The sequence below is a fragment of the Chrysoperla carnea genome, chromosome 4 (genome assembly GCF_905475395.1).
Source record: "Chrysoperla carnea chromosome 4, inChrCarn1.1, whole genome shotgun sequence".
Taxonomy (NCBI): Eukaryota; Metazoa; Arthropoda; class Insecta; order Neuroptera; family Chrysopidae; genus Chrysoperla; species Chrysoperla carnea.
In genome coordinates, this window is record NC_058340.1 from 44,453,084 (window position 1) to 44,476,448 (window position 23,365).

Below are 23,365 nucleotides of genomic sequence, written 5' to 3' on the forward strand. Positions count from 1 at the left end.
AAGGGCATTAATGAGAATGCATACACTCGATTTCAAGATGATCATTAGACAACGTGATACGTGATATTTTGGGAACGTCTTTAAATGACATATCTATTTAAGACGCTTTTATTAGCTTCATACGTATGTTAGTATGTTAGTATGTAACGAAAAATTTGCACATGATTTTGACCCCCTTCAAAACGTCGAAATAACTCGAAATTTGGCATATTTATTAAGAACAAACGACAATATAATAATTTAATAAGTTTACTTGATTATCCTGATCAGGATTTTCAGAATTAACGATTTCCATATCTGAAAATATTTACATTTATTTGCGCTCCCACCATATTTTATACTGAATTTTTGATAAATAAATAATAGTCAAAAAACTCAAAATGAATAATAGTTTAAAAAAACTAAAGAAGACGCTTTTGTCACAAGCTGAACTAAAAGATAGAAATTAATTTCTCTAAATTCAAAAAAATCATTTTATCGTAAAAAAGCGTAATTAAATAAGACGCACCAATTCTTCTTTGAGAGGTATAAGGTATTAAATTATTATATGTTAGAAACCTTATGACTACTAACGACGCGGGGTGAGTAGGTTCTATTTTCTGCATCTAAAATAACTCAGTTCAACATAAATCAAGTTGTTAGTTATGTTTTCGTGTGAATCGAAGGATAAAAGTACTATTCTATTATTTAAACTACGGCATGATCAGTGCTGGATTTACACTAGGGTCAGTCGGGGCTAGCGCCCAGGGCGGCAAATTTTCTAGGGCGGCAAAATTTGGAAAGTGAGAAAACATTTTCTATACAATATATAAATAACTAATTCTTTTAAATAAACATTTGATCTTTCAAGAAATATATAATTTTATGTATCAAATTAAAATTTTGTATATTATAATATATTAAATTTAAGTGAAAACTATATTAAAATAAAATTAATTTATTTCCATAAAGGTTTGAAAAAATAAAATTTGATATTTTTTTTTCTGGAATTGATAAATATAGTTTTTTTTTTTGAAGAATTAAAAAAAATTTTTTTTCTCATGTTTATTGAGAACTCTGGACATAAAGCTGAAGATTTGCTAGTTGCTGTATTATCTGTTCTTGAGTTTTTTAATCTTGATCTCTCAGATTGTCAAAGTCAGTCATATGATAACGCGAATAATGTATCAGGGATTTATTCGGGCTTACAGGCAAGAATTCATGAAATTATATCTTGCAGAACATGCTCCTTGTGCTGCTCATTCTATGACTTTCGTTTGGGTTCACGCAGTAGAATGCGCCCCAGAAGCTGCTTCATTCTTTCATACAGTACAAACTTTATACAAATTTTTTACTGCATCAACGCATCGCTGGGAAGTCTTACAGTTTCATACTGAAAAAAGAATTGCGTTAAAATCTTTATCTGCAACCAGATAGTTAGCTCGTTATGAAGCGGTTCTTTTTTCTGCAATTAATTAGTTATTCTAATTCTTAAAAAATAAGATATCAAAACTATTAAAATAAAATTTCAGTCATAGGGCGGCATTTTCTTCAGTGCCCCAGGGCGGCAGAAATTTAAATCCGGCCCTGGGCATGATATTCATTAAAAAAAGCAAACCTTCAGGCAAAAATATCCCATCATTTAAAAATGAATTGCGCAAATGTTATAAAGAAATCCGGTAGTGTCGTCATTCGATTCGCCTATATACCTACTTGATTGGCTTCTTCAATGTTTATACATTTTTTCTTACATAAATAAAGTAAAACTTAAAACAAATTTGACCTTCAATAGCAATAAATTATGCAAAGAATTTATTTTTAATATTTATGACAAAATTGTAAAAATTTTATTTCAAAATCTTTAATGATTCACTTGTATAGTGTAGATTCCAAAGATAAAAGTCAAGGCCCTTCGTTAATATGTAATAATCCACAAAACAATTCAAAGGTTAATAATAATAATAATAATATAATTAAAATTTTTAGCACTAAAAACTTCCATTTATTGATTTTTAATTTGATGGGAGTGTTAATAAATGCAAACAGTTAATATTTGGAGGCCCACCCAAATCATTTTAAAATTGAATTAGTTATGGCCAAGTTATAAACAAAGAACCATAAGGAAAAAATAGCAATCTTTGTATATTGACTAGCCTTTGTTTATTGGAGAATAAATTTTTATAAAAACTCCAGGTGACGGCGAGGATATCGTTTACCTTGGGCACCAGGTACCCCGGAGAACAATTTTGACGCGATATTCGTGTTCAGCTACTCCAAAAATTTTAGAGTAACAAGTTAATTTAAAATTTATGCAAATTGCATATTTTTAATTTCTTATAAGTCAATTTAGATCACAAAATTTCTTGAGGCTAATCGAAAGAATCAAATGCCGGAAACCGCATTCAAATTTTCAAACTTCATTGCTTCGTTTCTGCGACTATATCATATGAACAAAAACCAAAAATTGTTTTCAGACTAATTTTTTGTTGGCTTACAAATTTTATGTGTAAAAAAACTCGTCTCTCTATTATCATTACATAAGTTTTTGCAAAAATGAAAATAGAAATTTAAACTTCGAAAATTAATTAGTCAATTCCAAATTGAAGGGATAGTGAAATCGAAGAATAGATTAAAGGCTTACATGATTGATATGTCGAAGATGAAAGAGGCCGAAGAAGCGATAGCATTGAGGCATTATAGAACTGATTTTTCGAGATGCATAAATTGCAATTATATTGTTTCTCAGGACGAAAAACTACGACAGTTTTTCGATATGATTAGACAACTTTCTTGGAAAAAGAATTAATATTAATATAATACTAAAATTTAGCCCTTGGCATCCCTACAATTATTTTCGCATATCCAACATGCTTGAAGAGTTTTTATTATGTTTTTTGTTTGTCTAAAAGTTTTATGATATACTTACACGATGTGGATATGCTAAATGCCATGTAACGTTGAATTGTGACCCTGCTACAAGCGATGTTCTCGTATTACCTGCAACCAAAAAAAAACTTTTATTGATTTATATACAAAAAAATTCCCATGACTTAATTTGTTCGTAGAAAAATGATATAAAGTTTTATTAGGAAAGAATAGTTTTTTTAATTTCTTTGATTTTTATAGTTTATAATAAATGTGAATATATTTTAAAAGCACTGTTTCAAAACTCATTTATAGATATATAAATTTTAAAATAAATTAAATTTATAGAAAAATTCAAATAATACTTTTGAAATTAAAACTTTAACTTAAGGTAGTACTATTGATAATAGACTTTGCATTCAGAATTAAATGAAACTTGGCATAGTTGTCCATTATTATATCATAATTAACCAGTTAAATTTTTAGGGGCCTTCATAGAACTGAAAAAAAGATATTTTAAAGATATTTTAACATTGATCCTTATGGGAAATCATAGATTTTATTTTATTTCACAAAACTGGACATTCAGATTTTCAGTACTCTTAAGGCCCCTAAAAATTTAACTGGTTCATTATGATATAATAATGGACAACTATGCCAAATTTCATTAAATTCTGAATGCAAAGTCTATTACCGATAGTACTACCTTAAAGTAAAGGATAAAAAAATTCAATAAAAAAACAAATAGAATAATGTTTTTTTCCTCTGAAGCCCATATATGGTTATAAATAAATAAAGACTGAAGACTGATAAAAATTTTTTTTTACTAATTAAAATGAATACGGGTTATATCGAACAAAATTTCTTCAAAATCATTGTATAACATGCTCCCCTCTCCCAAATTCCATTAAAAGTCGTAAAAATTTTGAAAGTTTGGATAATAATCTGGAAATTTTAATTTTGTTCGATTCGTCCAATTTTATATCCATAAAAATAATTGTTTATAGATGAAATATTTGTTTAATTCAATTTCAGATTATTTTGTGATAAAATGAAGCACTGTTTTTTTACACAAAAATAATGAATGCTTACGAAAATATTAATTAAATCAGTGACCATAGATTGATTTCTCGATTTTAATTTTTTTTTTTGCTTTTAGAAAGCAAGAATTTTTCTGATAATCTACAAGAAATATAAGCAGCTTGTATTTTTTTTTTTTTTTTTTTTTTGAATTATTATATCCAAACACTTGTTATTTTAAAAACGTTTACTTAACAAAATGAACGACACCCGGTACATCAAAGAGAGTTAATTATTTGTAAATGAATATAAAAAAATATTATAATAATTATAGAATATTTATTTAATCTATTTTGTGTATCTTAATATTATAATAATTTTAACAAATTAGTTTAACTGTAATTAAAGGAATAAATTTCTATTTTGCTAAATAATTATAATTTGTTTGATACATATAAGTAACATTCATTAAATAAGTATTCTATAAAAATGATTTGCGATATGACTGAATGATCGAAGAAGTTAATAATGGGATTCACTAAATCGCTTAAACTTTTTATTAAAGATTATAAATAATTAAATTCAACTAGATTGTATTTGAAAACTATGTTACGAAACATTTTCAAGTTATGTTTTTACCCTGTGTATACGAAAAATATAAACGTATATACAATTTAGTCCCTAGTTTGTAACGCTTAGAAATATCGATGATACAAATAAAACTTTGACAAAGGTGTTAATCTATTTCAGTCGTTCCGTTTGTCCATCTACCCAGCAAATACGATGTATCGTGAGCAGGTTAGCTCAAATACGAAAAAAATATCGAACTGAAATGTTTTTAGCACAAAAAAATTACTTTGAGGTCGAAAATAAGCAACATTAGTTAATTGGTTTGTTTTATCTATCTTGTAAACCCTGAGAGATAGATTTATGTAGATTTGAAACATTTTTTCGTAAATATCATTGTTTTCCCGTGGGCTCGCAAATTAAAGCAAAGTAAATACTTTTAAACAATAAAAAGTAGAGTTTTGAAAATTTGTAGGTAGATTCAAATAGCAAGTCTACCGATTATAACTCATAACAAACCCATTGGGTTATATTGAAGGTGTTAAAATAATTAATTTTCAAGAAACAATTTAATAAATAAAAAATAAAATAGTAAATAAATTTGCGAAACATCGAAATAGCAGCTGGAATGATGCCCATTTATTCTACATAAATTTTTTTATTTTTTAAACTTATCTAATTCATAAGAAATATCTCAAGGCATTAACATTCAATATTGTCTTTACAGGGTATTTCAATAATTAAGTCGGTCAATTTTTATTTTCACATATTATAATAAAAAATGTTAGTAGGTATCTAATTTAAAATGGTTATAGTTTTGCACGCATTACTTTTATGTTGGAGTCATTTCGACAGTTTTCTAATTTGTATTAGTGAAAATTGACCATAAAACATTGAATTAAATGAAATTTAAGACTTTGTGCGTTGAAATATACATCATGAAAATATAGTTTTAGAAAAATTGTGTACAAAACATTGTAAAATCAAATATCTCGAGATAGAACAATAATTAATAACAGAGAAAATGCCAGGAATTTTCCACTTTCATTACACAGGTCCCATCTTATCATAATTTTCAATATTGAAAACAATATTCATAATTATATCTTAAGTAAAAATTGGATAAAAATTTCAATAAATAATTATTTTTTAATGAAAAAAAATTTCCTTGTGTTTGGAAAAAAATATTATTTACTATTAAGCTTTATTATTAAGTTTCTTATTTAATGGAATTTTGTATGATTTTCAAAAGATAACTATAAATTGATTAATTTAAGGAATCAAAGAATTATTAATTAAGGAAATTTAATAAATCATATTTAATTACTCATAGTACCTGATTGATTCAAAAGAGCCATGATACAATATCACGATTCATACAAGTATAATATTAATGTTCTTCACATTAAGTTGCAATTAGATACAACCCTTTGAAAAAAGAACAATGGAAGTTTTTGGGTAAAAAGTTCAATACTTCATTTTTAAACGTAAATATTTTCTGATATATCCCAGGCACTCTGTTCGTTGATTTATTTCCTTATAAAAATCTATAAATCTTCCGATATTTAAAGGTTAAAGCATATTATACGTTATATATAAAAACAGCGAGCTGAGTATTGTATATCTCTTTAGTAATTATTTACATTTTTTACCCCCGAACTAAAAAAAAAGGGGTGTTATAAGTTTGACCGCTATGTGTGTGTGGGGCTATGTGCGTGTCTGTCTGTGGCATCGTAGCGCTTAAACAGAAGAACCGATTTTAATTTTTTTGGCTTCGTTGGAAAAGTAATTTAACGTCCACAAGTTAAGTCCACATTTGGAATTGATTTGAATTTCGATCACAAAAGACACTAATATTGATTAGTAACATCGTTTTCTGTAGTTTTAAGGACTAATAGTTCTCTAAAAGAATATATTTCTGTTGCTAATAGGTTCTGCTGCAGTGTATACTTATAGATATGTACATCGAACATTCAATAAAATCATACGTTATTAACGTAACTTGTATTTAATTAAGAGAATAAGTTAATTAATTAAATGTAAAAAAAAGACAATTTTGTAAAATTAAATGAAGGATAACAATTTTTCTTTTACCTGTCTTTATATACCGACAATTATTTTATCATCAATAAAACAATATAATAAATAAATTGTTATCCTCAAAGAAGGTCAAAATAAACTGAATAAAAAATAAAATAAATAAAATATTATTAATAAATAAATAATATTTTTTATTTATATTCTATTTATAATTTGTACATAGTTTATCAAACAAAATACAAGGAAAATCGGTTGCAATTGATTATTTAATTAATACACGATTGACCTGGTTTATAATACCTATTGAAATATTTTTGTTGATAAATATTACTAAAGTACCTGTGATACTTGTGTTAATATTTTTATATATTTACTTAATTATTTGAGTGCCATTGTGTTTTCATAGCTAAGTGCTAATTTATAGGGGGCGGGGTAGAGATGTGTGCTATTTTGAAAACGGTGTAAAAAGGAATTCCATCATTTTTTCCATATTATCCTATTATTACCTCAAACTATATAAAAAAAGAATTTAAGAATACTAAATACTACTACTACGAGAATTGTATTTTAAGCCAATTGTATCCTGTTTTTAGGTAAATTCAGTTAATTTTGTACTTCAATTCCCTATATTCTCGCAGGTAAATTTTAAAGTTCTAACTATTCACCAAAAAGTTAAATATTTCCATTGGAATGTAAACCACTTCTTAATCGAATTCACTCTTTCAGTGCGTCAACGAATTTTTTTCACGGGCTAAGAATAGTGCTTACTGTTAAATCTAAAAGTTTCAGAAATTTTGACTGTTTAAAACACGAGATAATTAATGCCTTAGTTTTTTCTCAATTCTAACAGGATAATTTTTGAATATCGTAAAAAATAGCTCAAAAGACAGTGTGTATTACATGCTGTGACTATCAAAATATCTCACAGCTAACATTATTCTGAGTCTGTGCAAAAAATAGGTCTAATCTACCGACAAGTGCTTTCGTGCGCTGGCAATACTATAAATGTTTCTTAATTTTATTTTATTTTAATTTTTATTTATTTACACTGTTCGCCATAAACATCATTTTCTTCAAAGTATTCGAGGCAGAAACCTATTCAAGGCAGAAAGAGAATCGATATGAATTTTTCCCAAAAGACGTATAAAAGGGTGATTATTGATGAATAAAATTTCCACTCTTTATTTTAAAAAAATGCACGTGCTTTTTCCATTTTAAGTGCTATAACTATAACATTATGTGAATCCTATGTAATGTTATAGTAATAACACTTAGAATTGTTTAAGTTTGCGTTTATTTTTTACTGAGTAAATATCGGTTTTTCTTTTTCCTATGGTTATTAAAGTTGTAACTTGAGGAATATTATGAAAATGGTAACATTTTTAAAAGCACTTATTGACTAAAAACCAACATTTATTACGACTTCTCGATATACCACTATGTAAAAGGATTTTTTTAAATAATTAATTTATCGTAAACTGTACAGAGAATCTACTTGCTTAACCAGAAGACATATTTAATACTTATTAATTGACACATAAAATTTCAAATTTTGTGGTAACGCTATCGTTTTGGAATCGAAACGCCTTAAATATCATAAATGGACTTAAAAATAGAACAGTCACCTGCATTGACTGACTCAATAAATTAATTATAGATATTATATTATATTATATAATATTATACAAAATTAACACTCTATATTTAAAAATAAGATCACACAGATATATAAATAAATAAATATATGAAGCATATATTTAAATAAATACATAAATATTATTATATAATAATAATTATAATTCACTGTTATACCTTGCATCTTATGCCTAAATCCTTGACCTAAATGAATCAAATCATATAACCAAACGATAATTGTTTGTCATGAATAAAATAAAAAATATAATATATACAATAATAATTAGTTTAGTGAGTATGTAGGTACCCTTTATATACCTATATAGAAAACAAAATTTATTATCTAACATTTTAGGAAGTAACTCCTACAAAGTTTGCATTTTTTATGAATTATTTAAATTTGAATATGTAATTATGTATTTCCGAATATATGTATATATTGAAAAAAAAATAATCGTAAATTAGTAAAAACTTTTTATTCTGAATGTCTTGTATCCTGAAATGTTCAACAAAATGCCCTGTTGGGATGTTTTAAAAAAATTATAACCTGGTAAAATCTGCACAACTTGAATAAAATTTATTAAAAAGCTTTTATTAGGCTGCCCAATAATAATTTGACCTTCCTTTTGGAGTTTTAGTGAAGTTAAGCTTGAAATTGTGTTATTCCTTCCATCAGTTATTCTTTTGTCGGTCGCATATATTATAATAATAAAGCATAAACAAAACAATACCTAACAAAATACAGGAAGCTACAAGAGAAATGATTAAAGAATGGAAAACAAACCAAAAAAAATTCATTTTCTTCATTTGCAAACATTCTGCAATTTCATTTTTGTTTTTTTGTATTTTCCATTTTCTTTAGGCATATAAGTAGGTACTACGTCAAATAAAAAATCATAATCCAATTATCGAATATGTTGGATATATTAATTATCCAAATATCGAATGAATATCTCATAAATTCGAACTCAAGTCATAATTAAAATCAGAATTTTTGTATTATCAAACTTTTTAATCACAATTTTCCAAAAAAGCATGTAATACTTAGAATTTTCGCATCATTATCTATGGACTCACATTGTATTACCCCGGTATGAAACCATGAATTTCTATCTTTCGTAAACAAATTTTATATCCCAAGTTTCTAACTATCGCAGTGATTTTTTGTTAACATTTACAATTCTGATGGTAATTAAGGTAATGTCATATACTTGATATCATAATCGAAATTCGTAAAAATTCGACACTACGAAATTTAAATTTACAGATAAGTTGAATAATATTACTAAATATTGATACTAAATTAGTTAAATAGTAGTTAAGGATGTTCCAGCATGGTATTTGCAGTTTCTATGTTAAAGCAATGGTACAATTTTTTTTTCGACAGAATTTAACGAAAAATTAAATTTAAGAATTTAATAATGCTTACTATTAATTCCCAAAGTTTCAGAAATTTTGACCGTTTAAAATGGGAAATAATTATGCCAACGTCCCAATTTCGATCAATTTACGTCAAAATTAATATCTCGAAAGTGAAAATTAATTTCTAAATTTTTTTTTTAGAATTGTATTGTATAAACATTTTTTTCTACTTTTTCTTCAATATATAATAATATCATAAAAAATAGTTGGAGAGACCGGACATTTTACATGCTTTAAATGGGACATGACCCTCAAAATCGCGAACTTTGTCTTTAAATATCTCGCGATCTAAACGGTCAAAAATTATGAAATTTTAGGTATTCATAAATAAAGCTATTATAAACCCGAGAAAAAAAATTCGGCCAAATCTGTCGAAAAGTGATTTCATGCTGGTACTACCTTAACGTGGTAAATGTTAAATTTTCCCCACAACACCTCTATTTCTATTTCGTGTATTACTTATGGAATACATAGCTTACGTATTATATTAGATAATTTACAATGGAATAAAATTTAGAATTATTTAAATTGTTTTAGTTTTGGAATAGGATGGAAAAGATGAAAAATACAAATACATCACGAATAGCTAAATAAAACCGTTTAAAATTATTTTAGACCTTATAAAAACGCTATCTAACAGTAATAAAATATTACATATTGTATAAAGTAGTTTTAGTTTCAATGACTGATACTTTTAATTATACTTTTTAGTTAAATATTGCGTGTAATAAATTTGTCATTTAATCAAATAAAATAAATTATAAATATGTTCATTAAAAGTTCGTTAAGTGATTTTTTCATTAGAAAATAAAGACAATTACAATCGGAGGCATAGACTGTTCCGGTACTAGCCGGAAGAGCCAAGAAATAGGAATAAGAAGCTTTAACCATATATACAAAGAAACTTTCTATACCAAAAAGTTCATTATTTCCAATCTGATTAAAACGACATCTTTTGGTGAGCGTAAGCGCTGTTTTTAGTTAGAAAACATTTAAAAATCTCGATTTATTGAAGTACGGGCCTAAAAGTATAAAATAATTCTAATTGTGATATCAAATTTAAAGTAAAAATCCAAGGGGTGTTCTTCTCTACATACATTATCTTAAATACTGCACTGCAAAAAGCATCCATTGATTTTTATCATTAAAATTTTATCTCAATTAAAGTAGTCCTGTTGTTTGAGCAATTATGGTGAAGGTTTCTTTGCTTTATATGATAGTTCAAAGTCCCTTGATCACAATAAACACAGTTTGCGGGACAAAATTTGGATTTATTTTATTTTAAAATTGTAATTTTTAACAAAGTACCTTAGGGTAGAACTCTCAATAATATTAATTGTACAAAAATTCATCGGTGATTGAGCTTCAAAAAAGTTTTCATCATTTTCAAATTATTTTATCACAGATTCTGTTTTTGCAAAAACATTACCTTACGGTGTTTTCCAAAAGAAAATATAAAATACATTTTTGTTTTTGACGCTTTTACGATATTTTTAGAGCATTTTATTACATTTACGTTATACAAATAGCTGGACATCTTTAATATAAGCTATTACTTTTTATATCTCAAGTCAATAACATTCGCTTTTTAGTATTATTTTAAAACAAGCAAAATTTTTATAAATTTGAAATTATTTCTTTACAAAATATATTTTTAAATTTTCTTTCAGTTTTTAGTTAAGTGACAAAGCTAGGCGCTACCTATACCAATAACTTTCGCATGTAGGAGCATCAAATTTATTTAATCATCTTCGTAATCTTCCCACATGGTGTTTTTACTTTCAATTCTTTTCTTTATTGAACTTCGAGTCGCGCCGTTAGTCGACCAACACTATAAGGTATGATTCATTTATAATTAATATTAACATAAAACAAAATAGTGATAATTATATTCATTTAAAATACGTATATATGTAAATATAATTAAATATCTTAATAGATGTTTAAATTTTAATTAACATTTTATTTAATTATATCTATTTAATATTCATCAACATTAATACATATCAAATTTAATTATATTTAAATGAAATTATATTACTGAGATGTGATAAGTTAGAATCTTCAGTAAATGCAAATTTTCTTTAGTTTCGTTTAAAAAATCATTATTTAGTCGCTGAAACAATGCTATGTAGTTTGGAAAATTTGAACAGTAAATCAGGTTTGAATGCGGTTTTTGGCATTCGATTCGTCAGAGCTTCAGGAAATTTTGTGACTTTAATTGATTAATAAGAAATTAAAAATATGGATTTTATAATTTAATTCTTAGTTAACCGTAAGTGTAATTAATTCACAAGTCGGTTAATAGTACCCAGGGTAAACGGTATGCCAGGTTTTCGGTAAATTCGTTATAAAATCTGAGCAAAAATATTGCGACAGAATTGATCTTCGAAGAACCTGGTTCAATCTTAATTACGTGAATATTCTATTGCTATTAAACTTTGTGGAAAATTTTCGTTGTAATCAAAAAAGTAATTTCATATAATTATTATTTCATAAATAATATTTACGAAATGGTCAATATTTGATGATTGATGTCATAATTTGATGATTTTCTAATATTAGATTATTTATTGATAAAATTAATAAAATAATAATGATGTTAAAAGGTGTTTAAATACGATTTACAAACATTTCACGATTCATATAAATAGCATCACGTATTAGTTGATACTGATACTAACATACAAATATATACATTTTTTTTATTACTCTCTTGTGAAATAAATGTCCACAGTTTGTCTTGCTAAATCTATATGCACTATAAATATTTTTTTTATACGCTATGTCGTCTATTCACACGCGAATATTATAATTTTTCTTTAATATTGCATGCGAATATTTAGATATTATATAATTATATGTTCTTCCCAAAAGGTTTGTGTGCGAAAAATTCTTTAAAGAAATTTCATTTTGAGACAATCCATGTTTGCTTCAAGGGACAGTTTGAAAAATATGTTGGAAGCGCAAATAAATGTATAATAGTATAAATGTCTGAATTGAAAAATAGAATTTAATTAAGGTTCCACTACATATTTTGTTATATCTACAAAATTATTTATCCAATTACAATTCAAATTTGTAACCAAATATTATTTTAAAAAATTTTTTTAAAGTATGATAACGACTTGAAAAGATGTATAAAATAAAAAAAAATAAAAAACCGAAGAAATATAAATTATTTAAAAATTAACTTTTTATTATTTTCTATAATATAATATTTTTCATGTAGTTTTCCTTGGGCATTAATAACGTGATTTAAAGACTCTTCTAGGATTTATTCTCTAGCTGAGTTTTGGAATTAATTTTTACAGTGTGGATAACGTTGAAATATTTCGGGTCATTTTCAAATAGTTGTCTACAGATTGCTCCAGATTTCACTTATACTTAACATCAAAGAAAGTTTAAGGGGTTATAAGTGGTTAGTATTTTCAAATTGTTTTTTTTTTTTTTGCATTTCCGCAATTTAATTTTAACAGTTAAAATTTTGTTTATTTGATGCGTTTGTCTTCGTGAACATTTATCGGATCAACTTAAAATTTTCCGATAATGTACTTAAATATATTTACATTCCAGAATTGTAAAAAAGAATCGATTCTTTGAAAATTCTAACTGGTTAAAAAAAGTGAAATGAGCAATCTGAAACTTTAAACGCGTTTTACTCGAAACAGCATTTTCAAAGTTGATGAGCAAGATTTCTCCGAAACGGCTCGACTGATTGGCTTAGAATTTTTACACAATTTTCTTAGATAATTTTGCCAAGTATTAATCGAACTAATTAGATTTCTGAAAATTATTCCTATATTTTAGACCACTTTGAAGTTGGAAATTTTATAACGAATTTTGTAATTTTTGAAAGCCGCAATTTTGTTAAAAATGATAATTTTAACTACTCCTTTGATTAATACCTGAATTCATTCATCTATCAACTAAAGAAATTTGGATTTTGGATGGATTTTTTCATTTTGGATCATCCAAACCAAAGATATATTGCTCACCGCTAGACATTTTTTTTGGAGGATCTCCAAGAGATCGCCTATAGGGGAAGTGATCACAATTGTGTCTATAACATTGTAAATGGTCTGTTATTACTCGCGAATTTTTCTAGTGGTTTTACTCTGTGATTTTTTCGCTAGCATGTAAGTAAACATTGTGATTTTCTATTGACATTCATTACACATACATTTTTGGAACGTAAATCCCACAGATATGTTCACAAAAAACAAATTACAAAATATTTCTTCAATACTTAGTTAATTAATATTGACATTAATTTTTTTTTTTGGTATATTGCAATTGATCGGATGTTTTTAATTATTTTAATTATATAAAAATTTTTTTTTAAATTATTTAAAACACTTTCTCATATCATGTATTATATGTTTAATAAAAACTCACCCATAAGGTTGGTACTTTTGAAAGTTTCAGTTTTTATATACACTTCATCATATAATTTTGAAATATATAATTTTACTGGGTATTATCTCTGATTCATCCTCTGTTCAATATGCTTGAGGTGCATTAAAAAGTAAAGTATGAAAATAAAATTGGTTTATTCTCTCGTGAAAGCTTGTATATATTGGTCCTAAATATAGTGTTTTCCAAAGAATGGTCTCCACTAAAACTCACGCACGGTGCAAATAATCAGATCTTATAGACAAGAAGACCTATAATATTTCAACGTGGTTTAATCAGTTAAAATAATTATGTTTTTTAAACAATTGTTTACGCAGTGTGTAATTTAAGAAGTATATGATCTTAAAAGTAATTTTGATATTAAAATTTAGTTAATGTATGTATTGTGGTTAACAGATTAATTGACATAAGTTCGAAAAGTTCATTGAAATTTACGTTATTAGGTAGATATTTTTATTGCAAATTATACTTGCTTGTATTGTAAGTTAGTAGGATACCAAAACATGATTTATTAAGTTACCTACTCTATAATTTAATCTTCATTGTATCATTTTTTTTCATGGTTTTAATGCATTTTGTTTTTGCGAGTGCTTCGAATTTTTAACCGACTTCAAACAAAAAAGGAGGAGGTTATCAATTGGACTGTATTTTTTTTTAATGTCTGTTACATCAGAACTTTCGACTGGGTGAACCGATTTTGATGATTCTTTATCTACTTGAAAGCTGGTGCTTCCCGTGTGGCTTCATATCATTTTGGTCCAGTTTTGACATAGGTATCCATGAGAAAACCATAAAAGTCTTAATTTGCATGAAGTATGCACGACAAGAGGACGAATAACTCAATAGTTCGCTTTGCATTTCGATGAATCTTTTTTTAGTGACAAATTAGTTAATGTACTTCAGATTCACTAAAATCTCAAAATAAAAATTAATTTTAACAAAAAGAAAATCGATTTCAAAAGAAAAACTTAATAGAATATATGAATAAATTAATATGCACTAAAAAGTAAAAAAATAACGATAATATAATGTAGTTAAATCGTAAATTGGATTGTATGTAGTATATTACGAAAAGTTTCTCAAGTTTTTCATTGAAAAATATTTGGCTTCACTAGAAAATGTCTGGTCTATCTACTTGAGTATAAAAAACATAATAATTTTTTTTAAATATATCATCACGATTGAAGAAATAATCAATTATTATTATTGAACGACATTTTTATCATTTTTTTAAGAATAAATGTCGTAATAAAAAAAAAGTGTCATTTAATTAAACAAACACACTTTTTGTATGTATAAAAAAACTATAAAAAATTTGTAATAATTCTTAAAACAAGTTTATTGGCATAAAAAAAAGTGATACAAAAAACAATGATTTATTTCACAAATTTTGACAAATTAATATTATCAAAAAATAAAATAATATATAGGTACGACAAAAAACTAGATTTGGTTTGTCTTGAAATCAAATTCTTACATATACTGTAGTCAATAATGGATTATCAAATGAACCTTACCAAATTGACTATTATTTTTATGTATAGAACAATTCTTGAGAAATTTTGACACCAATAAGTACTATAATATTTAAAATGCAATACATCATAAAAAAATTGACGAAAATACTCATTCAAACCTCTATATACAAATTAAATTTATTAATCAAATTATAATGTATTTGGTATGAGTGTTCAATAAACTGCCCGTAAAATTTTGAGCTTTTCAAACAGAAGTTTATGATTTTTAGTAAGAACCGAAAAAAAAGACTCCTTAAGATCCACAAAAATGAGAAATTAAAATTTTTTTCATTTTCCTTTCCTAGAGAGCCTTTAAGTTAGTACGAGCACCAAGGAAATTTTATATTTAGGGTTGAAATTATTTATACCTTATTATTATACTTGAATGATGAATTTTGTTAAAACTTCATGAATGTAGACGAAAAATAAGAAAACAATTTTTCGATATCTGCCTTGGTTTTCGATGTTAAATAACTTATTAAGTTTTAACTTCAATTTAAATATTTTTTTTTAAATTTTTCACCGACTAGTTTTGGAAAAATCTATGAAAACATATCATCCATCTGCCGTTTTTCCATAAAACGTCAATGTTAAATATGTTTACTTTTGAATTCATTTATTTATTTAAATAATCGGATAACGATTAATAAAGATAGACTTAGTCCAACTTCCTCAAAAATTAAATCAAGCCTTTTAAACAAAAAAGAGGTTGCGAAAATCGAAATACAAGATAATAAAAAGTTTGAAATAATTTATGCGCTTCGCTGAATAAACTGTAGGATATAAGCTTCCTGGAAGTTTAACACTACCCCTCTTCCCATTTCTCTTCATAACAAATCACACTGATTAATTTATGTAAATTGATTTATGGTAGAATAAGTCGAGTGTTGGACTATGGACGTGAAATCATTTTCATTTTTTAGAGATATATACGGAGGGCGAACTTTTTCCTAAATATTTATAAGGTGGTCTTATAAGTGTTCCCTTTTCTCTCAAGGACTTATTCAACTAGATATATATTTTATAAAAGAGTAAAGGCACTTCAGACATTTTATTTAATTTTAATTTTCTTAATTTAAAACTTTTCCAATATTTTCATACACATCAATCTTTCTTATCATTTGTCTACGAAGTAAAAAAGATCTTCTTATAAAGATGCCACTTCTTTGGTTTCGAGCTGGAGACTCTGAAGACTGTTGCTGGCTGAAGTGGTTTTCGAATTTATCTTTGTCTCTATACAAAAGTATAAATTCTCTAGATTGTTTTCCAACCTTGAAATAATAATCGTTAAATTACATAATTAAAACTCAAAAATGGGCTACTTGAAAAAACAATACATCTTTTGTATTTCAGGTGAACCCAAAAATCTTTTTCAAAAGCAACCTTGAATTTCGATCGGGTATGACAATGAACCTAGCTTTCAAAATCAAATTCTTATAAATTTGAATTATTATGAATAAAAATTAAGAATTATCCTAACTCCATTTTTTTCTCAATATTATTTGAAAAATCGTAAATGTAAAGGCGATGAGAGGAAATATTAAATTTTAGAGGTGGCAACCCTACTTAATTTAGAATAAGTTATATTAAAACTTTTAGGTAAATTTTAGCTTTTAGTTAATGTTTTTCTATAAATTTTTTACCAAAAATCATTTCCCTATTACGTAGCTACTAAATTGTCGTCAATATACAGAGGTGTTAATAAATATTACTGATATATTGACTTTACATATAAATAAGTTAATTTAATTAAGTAATATTAATTTTTATAAATTTTCTCTTACACAAATAATAAATAAATATGTCTGAATTACTATTATTAATATAGCAATTAACATATCTTCAAGTCTATCATATAAAAAATTTCTAAAATAAAAAAAGAAAGTATATTATACTACTACAGGTAGGTATATTTTCTTCTTACTATTATATACTACTCTTTGGTATTACATGTTGAATCATTCATTGTTGTTCATGGAGTATGTCCACCCATCCTACCAAACCAAAAGAAATTTAAATAAAGGTGCGTTTATTTGTAAATTTTTGTTGGTTGGTCTACATGTCCACACTTATTTTTTTTTTTACAATGAAATAGTTGAATTTAATTACAATTTTTTTTTATTGTATATTCACTTATATTTTAATTTATTATTTATTTTTTTGGTTAACATAAATTTCTTTTGTTAATAATTTTACTTTCATTAGAATATTGTTTTTTTCTTTTTGGTAGTGAAATGTCAAAACATCATTTAATTTCGTTGTTTTTATCAAATAGAATGTCGATTGATATATTTTTAGTGAAAATCTACTGTCGGGTAAAAAATGTACGTATATATGTGTTCTTGAGCATTTGCCATTCAGACATGGGCGAGCTATTTTAAGTCGAAGTCACCATTGTTATAACTTTATTGTGTGTTATAAACTTTATTCTGTGGCTCTTTATCCAAGTCCTCATTGCTCATAGAGGAGGAAGCAAGACGGGTATACGACTCTCCGACTTATCTCAGTTTCTCTCATAGTAATGAGATAAGTAGAAAAAAAAATGTTGTCTCTCTGTCTTACTAGTATTTTAGGTTGACACTGTAATACTCGTATGTTAAGTTGAAAGTCCGAGGGACTTCTTTAAGTCACGTTTGCCCATGACTAATGATTAGTGTGCGCCAATTTTGTATTTCGTAAAATAGATGACTTGGCTGCAAAAGCCAGTAGTGAATAACGGAGATTAGGCTTAGTTATATTGGCTGTTCACAAGAGACACACTTAGGCCATAGGACCCATTGTGATACCATATATTAGTACAAATAAAGGAAATATCTAAAAGGAAAAATTAATGCATCTTTGTAATTTTCCACAGTTGTTTATTAGAATGTAAACACTTGTCGAAAAAAGTCGACCTCCCAGGGGTGTACCTAGTCCCCTTTTTTTGGGGGGTAGTTGGGAGTTTTAATCAGTTTTTTACATATTTTCGTTTTTTTCTGAACTTCCTATCTTCAAAGTTGACCAAGATATGCCAATTTTAAAATGAAATTTTTTTGCTCATTCCATCAAATGAAAAAGTATCCTTCTTGTAAACCGTTAGAGATAGAACAAAAGTTTAAATGTAAAAGTTATTCCTTATAAAAAAATTAAGAACTTTTACTTAAATCATTCTTTCGTAAAATCACTGTTAACCCGATAGGGTGTAACTTAGAAAAAAACTTTGGTGCTCATTTTCTCCAAAACTGTAATAAAAAGTTTGTTGATTTTTTTCATGTTAACTTCAACTAGTGGTTTTGTGAAACATTCTAGAAAAACAACATTCCAGAAAATACTTTAATTTTGAAATTTTCGAAAGAAATTTAGTTTACAATTGCGTACAGTGGTAACACATATTACATTATAATCAACATGTAAAAAAATTATTAAAAGAATGTTATAATAAATTTGATTCGTTTCATTAAACAAATATTACATTTTAAGTCAATAAATAACAATGTAGAAATAAGTGTAATACATATTAATATAATTGCTAATTGTTTAAATTATATAAATCAAAATACACTATGTTATTAAACTAAACTATTGCAGGAAGCATCAATATTTACATATCATTAACATAAAACAAGTAAAGCAAAATAATTTTAACTTTCAAGCTGTGTGGACACACATAGTACAGCTTAGTGCTATAAGATTATAATCAGGTTAGATTTTTTACTAATTTTCAGTTGGTAACCTTACATTTGTAAGATTTAGAATGGTTAATTAATTAATGTATACCGCCTCCGAGGAGCATCTCATATAATTAGCTGACTTCGAAAAGAGGAGGTTCTATGTTCGACTGTATGTATTTTTTATGATTATTTGCCGAATTTCTCCGCCAATTGTGGATACTCCAGGCGGTCCCGTAGTTGTTTCATCAAAAGCATTTTTGTTATATGGACTAATACGATTTAGTGACTTGGTACATAAAAAAGGAAAATTAAGAATAAACTTACTAAAAAGTACAAAATATTTTTTTTTGCAAATAAATGCACATTAAGTAAAAGTAATTTTAAAGTACCGAATGCAATCAATGAATTCCATGTGAGCAATAACGTTTTGTAGTTGACTAAGGATATTGTTAGCGTCGAAGTGTCAAAACGTAAGTTTCGGTAAAATTGTTTTTTTACTTTTAAGGAATCGGTTCTGCTTTTTGCATAAAGCTTTTTGTTAATATTAAAAACTAGGTGATGTACACAATTTTTTACTGTAAAAATATGTTTAAAAAAACCCAACGAATTTGGTACAAATATGAAAAAATATTTTTAATAAAAGTTATTTGTTTTTTTATGAAACAGTATAAAAATCGGGAAAAATAGATCCGGAAATAATAGACCGAAAAAATAGACCAAAAATTGTGTATAGACCCGGAGTATTGTTGTAATTACTAGTTGGTTGGGTTTAGTTTGTCGACTATGGAAGAGTTTATTGGGTTCTGAAGTTTTTAACCCCAGCGTTCAAAAATGGGACACTATTGCAGAAATTTATTCGGTCTATTTTTTCCTAAGTCCATGAAAATCATTTTTCTAGTTAAAGAGTCTCTTAAAGTTTTAACAAAATGAATTTAAGTGATACTTGGGGATGGTATGCCGTACATAGATCATTTAGCCCTTCTTAGGTCTTATCTCTAGGTTGAATGAATAAGTAATAACGCTTTTAAAGCATAGTTCCAAAAAACTTCCATGTTTTGTATTAATCAGGCCGTGTATAGTTGACCTTTAAATTAATATTCACAGTAGAGAATGATCGAAAGTACCTGTATTTAACGAAAAATATTACTGGACCTTAAGGTTACAGAATGACGTTATCGCCAATTTATAAGTCAATAATAAATATAAAAAATAAAAACAATCATCACACTTAAAAAATCAAATTTAATTGAAAATACATAAAAAAATTTAATAAACATAATACGTGATTGGATAATTGAATTTAAATTATATAATTGCAGATTTAATAATAATTAAGAAATAGTTCTCATTACAGTAACAAATTTTTTATATAGGTACCTAATATAAGTATCTGTGTTTACTAAATCTAATAAACTGTCAATGACATCTTAAACATACCATCTTTATAAACACAAAAAAACTTCAAATATATTTCATGTGATCATAGAGAAGGTCATGTATTTATCAAATTCATAAATAATTACCTAGTATCTATAAGTAATTGAACAATATAGGTATTTATATACAACTGTACAAAATGTTTACGAAAATCGTGAACAAAATTTTAAGGAAAAACTATATTTTTTACATGATATAACGCATATCTAAAGAAAAATAGCAAAATCTTATGAAAGTTTGGAAAAATTGTTCTTAACATTTTATCAACAAAGATATCTGTAGACTCTGATCACACATTTGAGCCTCCTTTTCCATTATACAGACTTAGAAACAAATATAGCTGGTATTAAAATCAAAACACGCTTTTGTAACTAGCTGAACTGCAAAGTGAAAAATAATTTCTATAAATTCAAGAAAACAAAATTGAGTGATTAGAGTGATCTTATAAATCACCCCACGCTTTTTACGACGAAATCATTTTTCTTAATCACTCTTTTTTTTTGAACTTATAGAAATTATTTTCTACTTTTAAGTTCACCTTGTTACAAAAGCGTGTATTTTTAGTTTTCTTAAACTATTATATATTAATATAATGGAATATTATCTGCGCTTCCACCATCGAAGATTTTTTAGTTTATCTTTAATCCTGTAGATTCAGATCAGGATAATCGGACAAACTTATTAAATTATTGTATTGTCATTGCTTGTTGATAAGTGTGCGAAAATTCAATTCAATCCGACATTTTGAAGTGGTTGAAAATCACGTTCAAATCTTACACTTAAACTCATTAAAAAGTAAAAAAATAAAACCTACTACTCAAAACATTAAAAAATATTTCATTTTTTAGTACCGACTTCAGTCAATAATTTCCTTGTGAGCAATAACGCTTTGAAGCCATTGCCAATCCTTAACCATATCCTTAACTAAAAATCGACTCAAAGGACAGGTGAAACTAGATAAAAATTTATATTCATAATTTATCATCCGTTAAATTTGTTTATCCTTTAACATGCTGTAAATATAAACAAAATTCTCAGTGCAATTAAATAAAATTTTTTATTTTACATACACACTGTTTAATATCATCACTTTATTATTAATAATTTAAGTAAATTATGAAACAAATATGAAATAATAAAAAATATTAATAAATAATAATATTATTTTTTTTTAAAAAAACATTGATTATATTTATAAAAATAATATTATTATGACCCTGACAACATCTGCAATGTAATTGTTTAAAAATATAATTTATTTACGACTCTGTATTCTGTGTAATTACATTCGCCTCATCATCGATCAATTTATTCACTTATTTACCGTGATTTTTATTAAGTTTTTTACTCCTGTATAATATCTATTTCTCTAAGTTTGCAAATAAAAAGAATCGACTTTCAAATCATATACTGCAAATAGTCATGATTTCTATACAAAATAAAACTAATGCAAATGTTGTTTTTATGGTCATACAAGGGTAAGTAGTTCATAAAAGTGAAGCGAAATGCCCATTTGTATCAAAAAGACTGTATGTTGATATTTTGAAATTTTACCTTACCATAAAAACTTTTAAATTTATAAAAGAAGGAGTTTAATGATTTGGCGCAGCATATTTTGATACAATTTGGCTATAGAACGCAAATATACGCAAATATACATTGATTTTTACGATTTTTATATCTACAGTAATCTTCTAACGCAAAGCATCGACAGAGAATTTTATTTTTAGTTTACAATCATATTTTAGAGATATGTAAACGGACGAAAGGTTTTTACAATTATAACCTTTTATCCACCTTTTTACACATACACCTATTTATCAACTTTTAAGCAGATAAACCCCTTTATCAAGACACAGTATTGCCAACAACATAATTAAATTGGATTATTATCATTATGACGACTAAGACCAGGCAGTTGACTAAAAGGTCATACTTTTTTATTAGTAACATGTAAAAATTGTATCTGTAGTGTCTGAGAATGACCACCGGTAGTAATAAAGAAAAAAATCTTCAGAAACTATTAACAAATTGTATGCAAACCAGAACACCGCTTTTGTGTGTTGTATTCCGCCTCCAAAAAATGGAGTATACTTAATTCATCTACTTATGGAGTTAATTAAGTTTATTCTGCGATTATTCTGGATTAGTCTGCATTTCATTATCGATTTTAAAATTCGTAACTATGTAATATAATGTACACAATTTTAGCTTAGAATTTAAATCGCTTAAATTTATATGTTCTTATAATTTAATGTTCTGTTGTACCGTTTCAAACTTTAATTGTACGTATTTTCACCCAAAATGGTTCGCTAAAGCGTTATCCAGCTTTTTACTCAATAAATAAATTCCACTAAAATTCTTTCGAACCTTATTAAATAATTTTACTGGTCTATAAATGAATTTTATAATTAAAAAAAACTAGTTAACTTTAAGATATCTTTTTATAAAATTGAAGAAAGAAAATAAAAAAATTAATTTAGAAAGTTTATATATTTGATCATTATCGATCATAGATAGAAGAAAACAGACACCTTTAATGGTTATTAGAAAAGGATATCCGTTTAAATAAATATGTGTAATTGTACTTATTAAGTTATTATTTTATTTTTTTTTTTTTTAAATAATTACAAATACTGCAGTTACGTTTATTAAAGTTTTGATTTATTGAAAATAAAGCGCAATTTACCGGATGTTTAAACGTTAAAAAAAGTTTTGCAATTTTAATTTTCCTTTCTGTACTATAAAAACGTAAACTTTTAGTTATATACATTACTCACATAATTAGTTTAAATAGATTTGGAGTATAAGAGAGTG

The 23,365-nt window shown here is 26.1% G+C and overlaps 1 protein-coding gene across 2 annotated transcripts in view; it reads right to left on the minus strand.

Moving 5' to 3' along the window:
- The window catches only part of LOC123297479, an 85,383-nt gene that overhangs the window by 10,443 nt on the left and 51,575 nt on the right, over positions 1-23,365 (minus strand). For both annotated transcript variants that reach the window (XM_044879151.1, XM_044879152.1), the window contains exon 4: positions 2,906-2,976. In XM_044879151.1, coding sequence (XP_044735086.1) covers positions 2,906-2,976 — 71 coding nt within the window. The remainder of the gene's footprint in view (positions 1-2,905; positions 2,977-23,365) is intronic.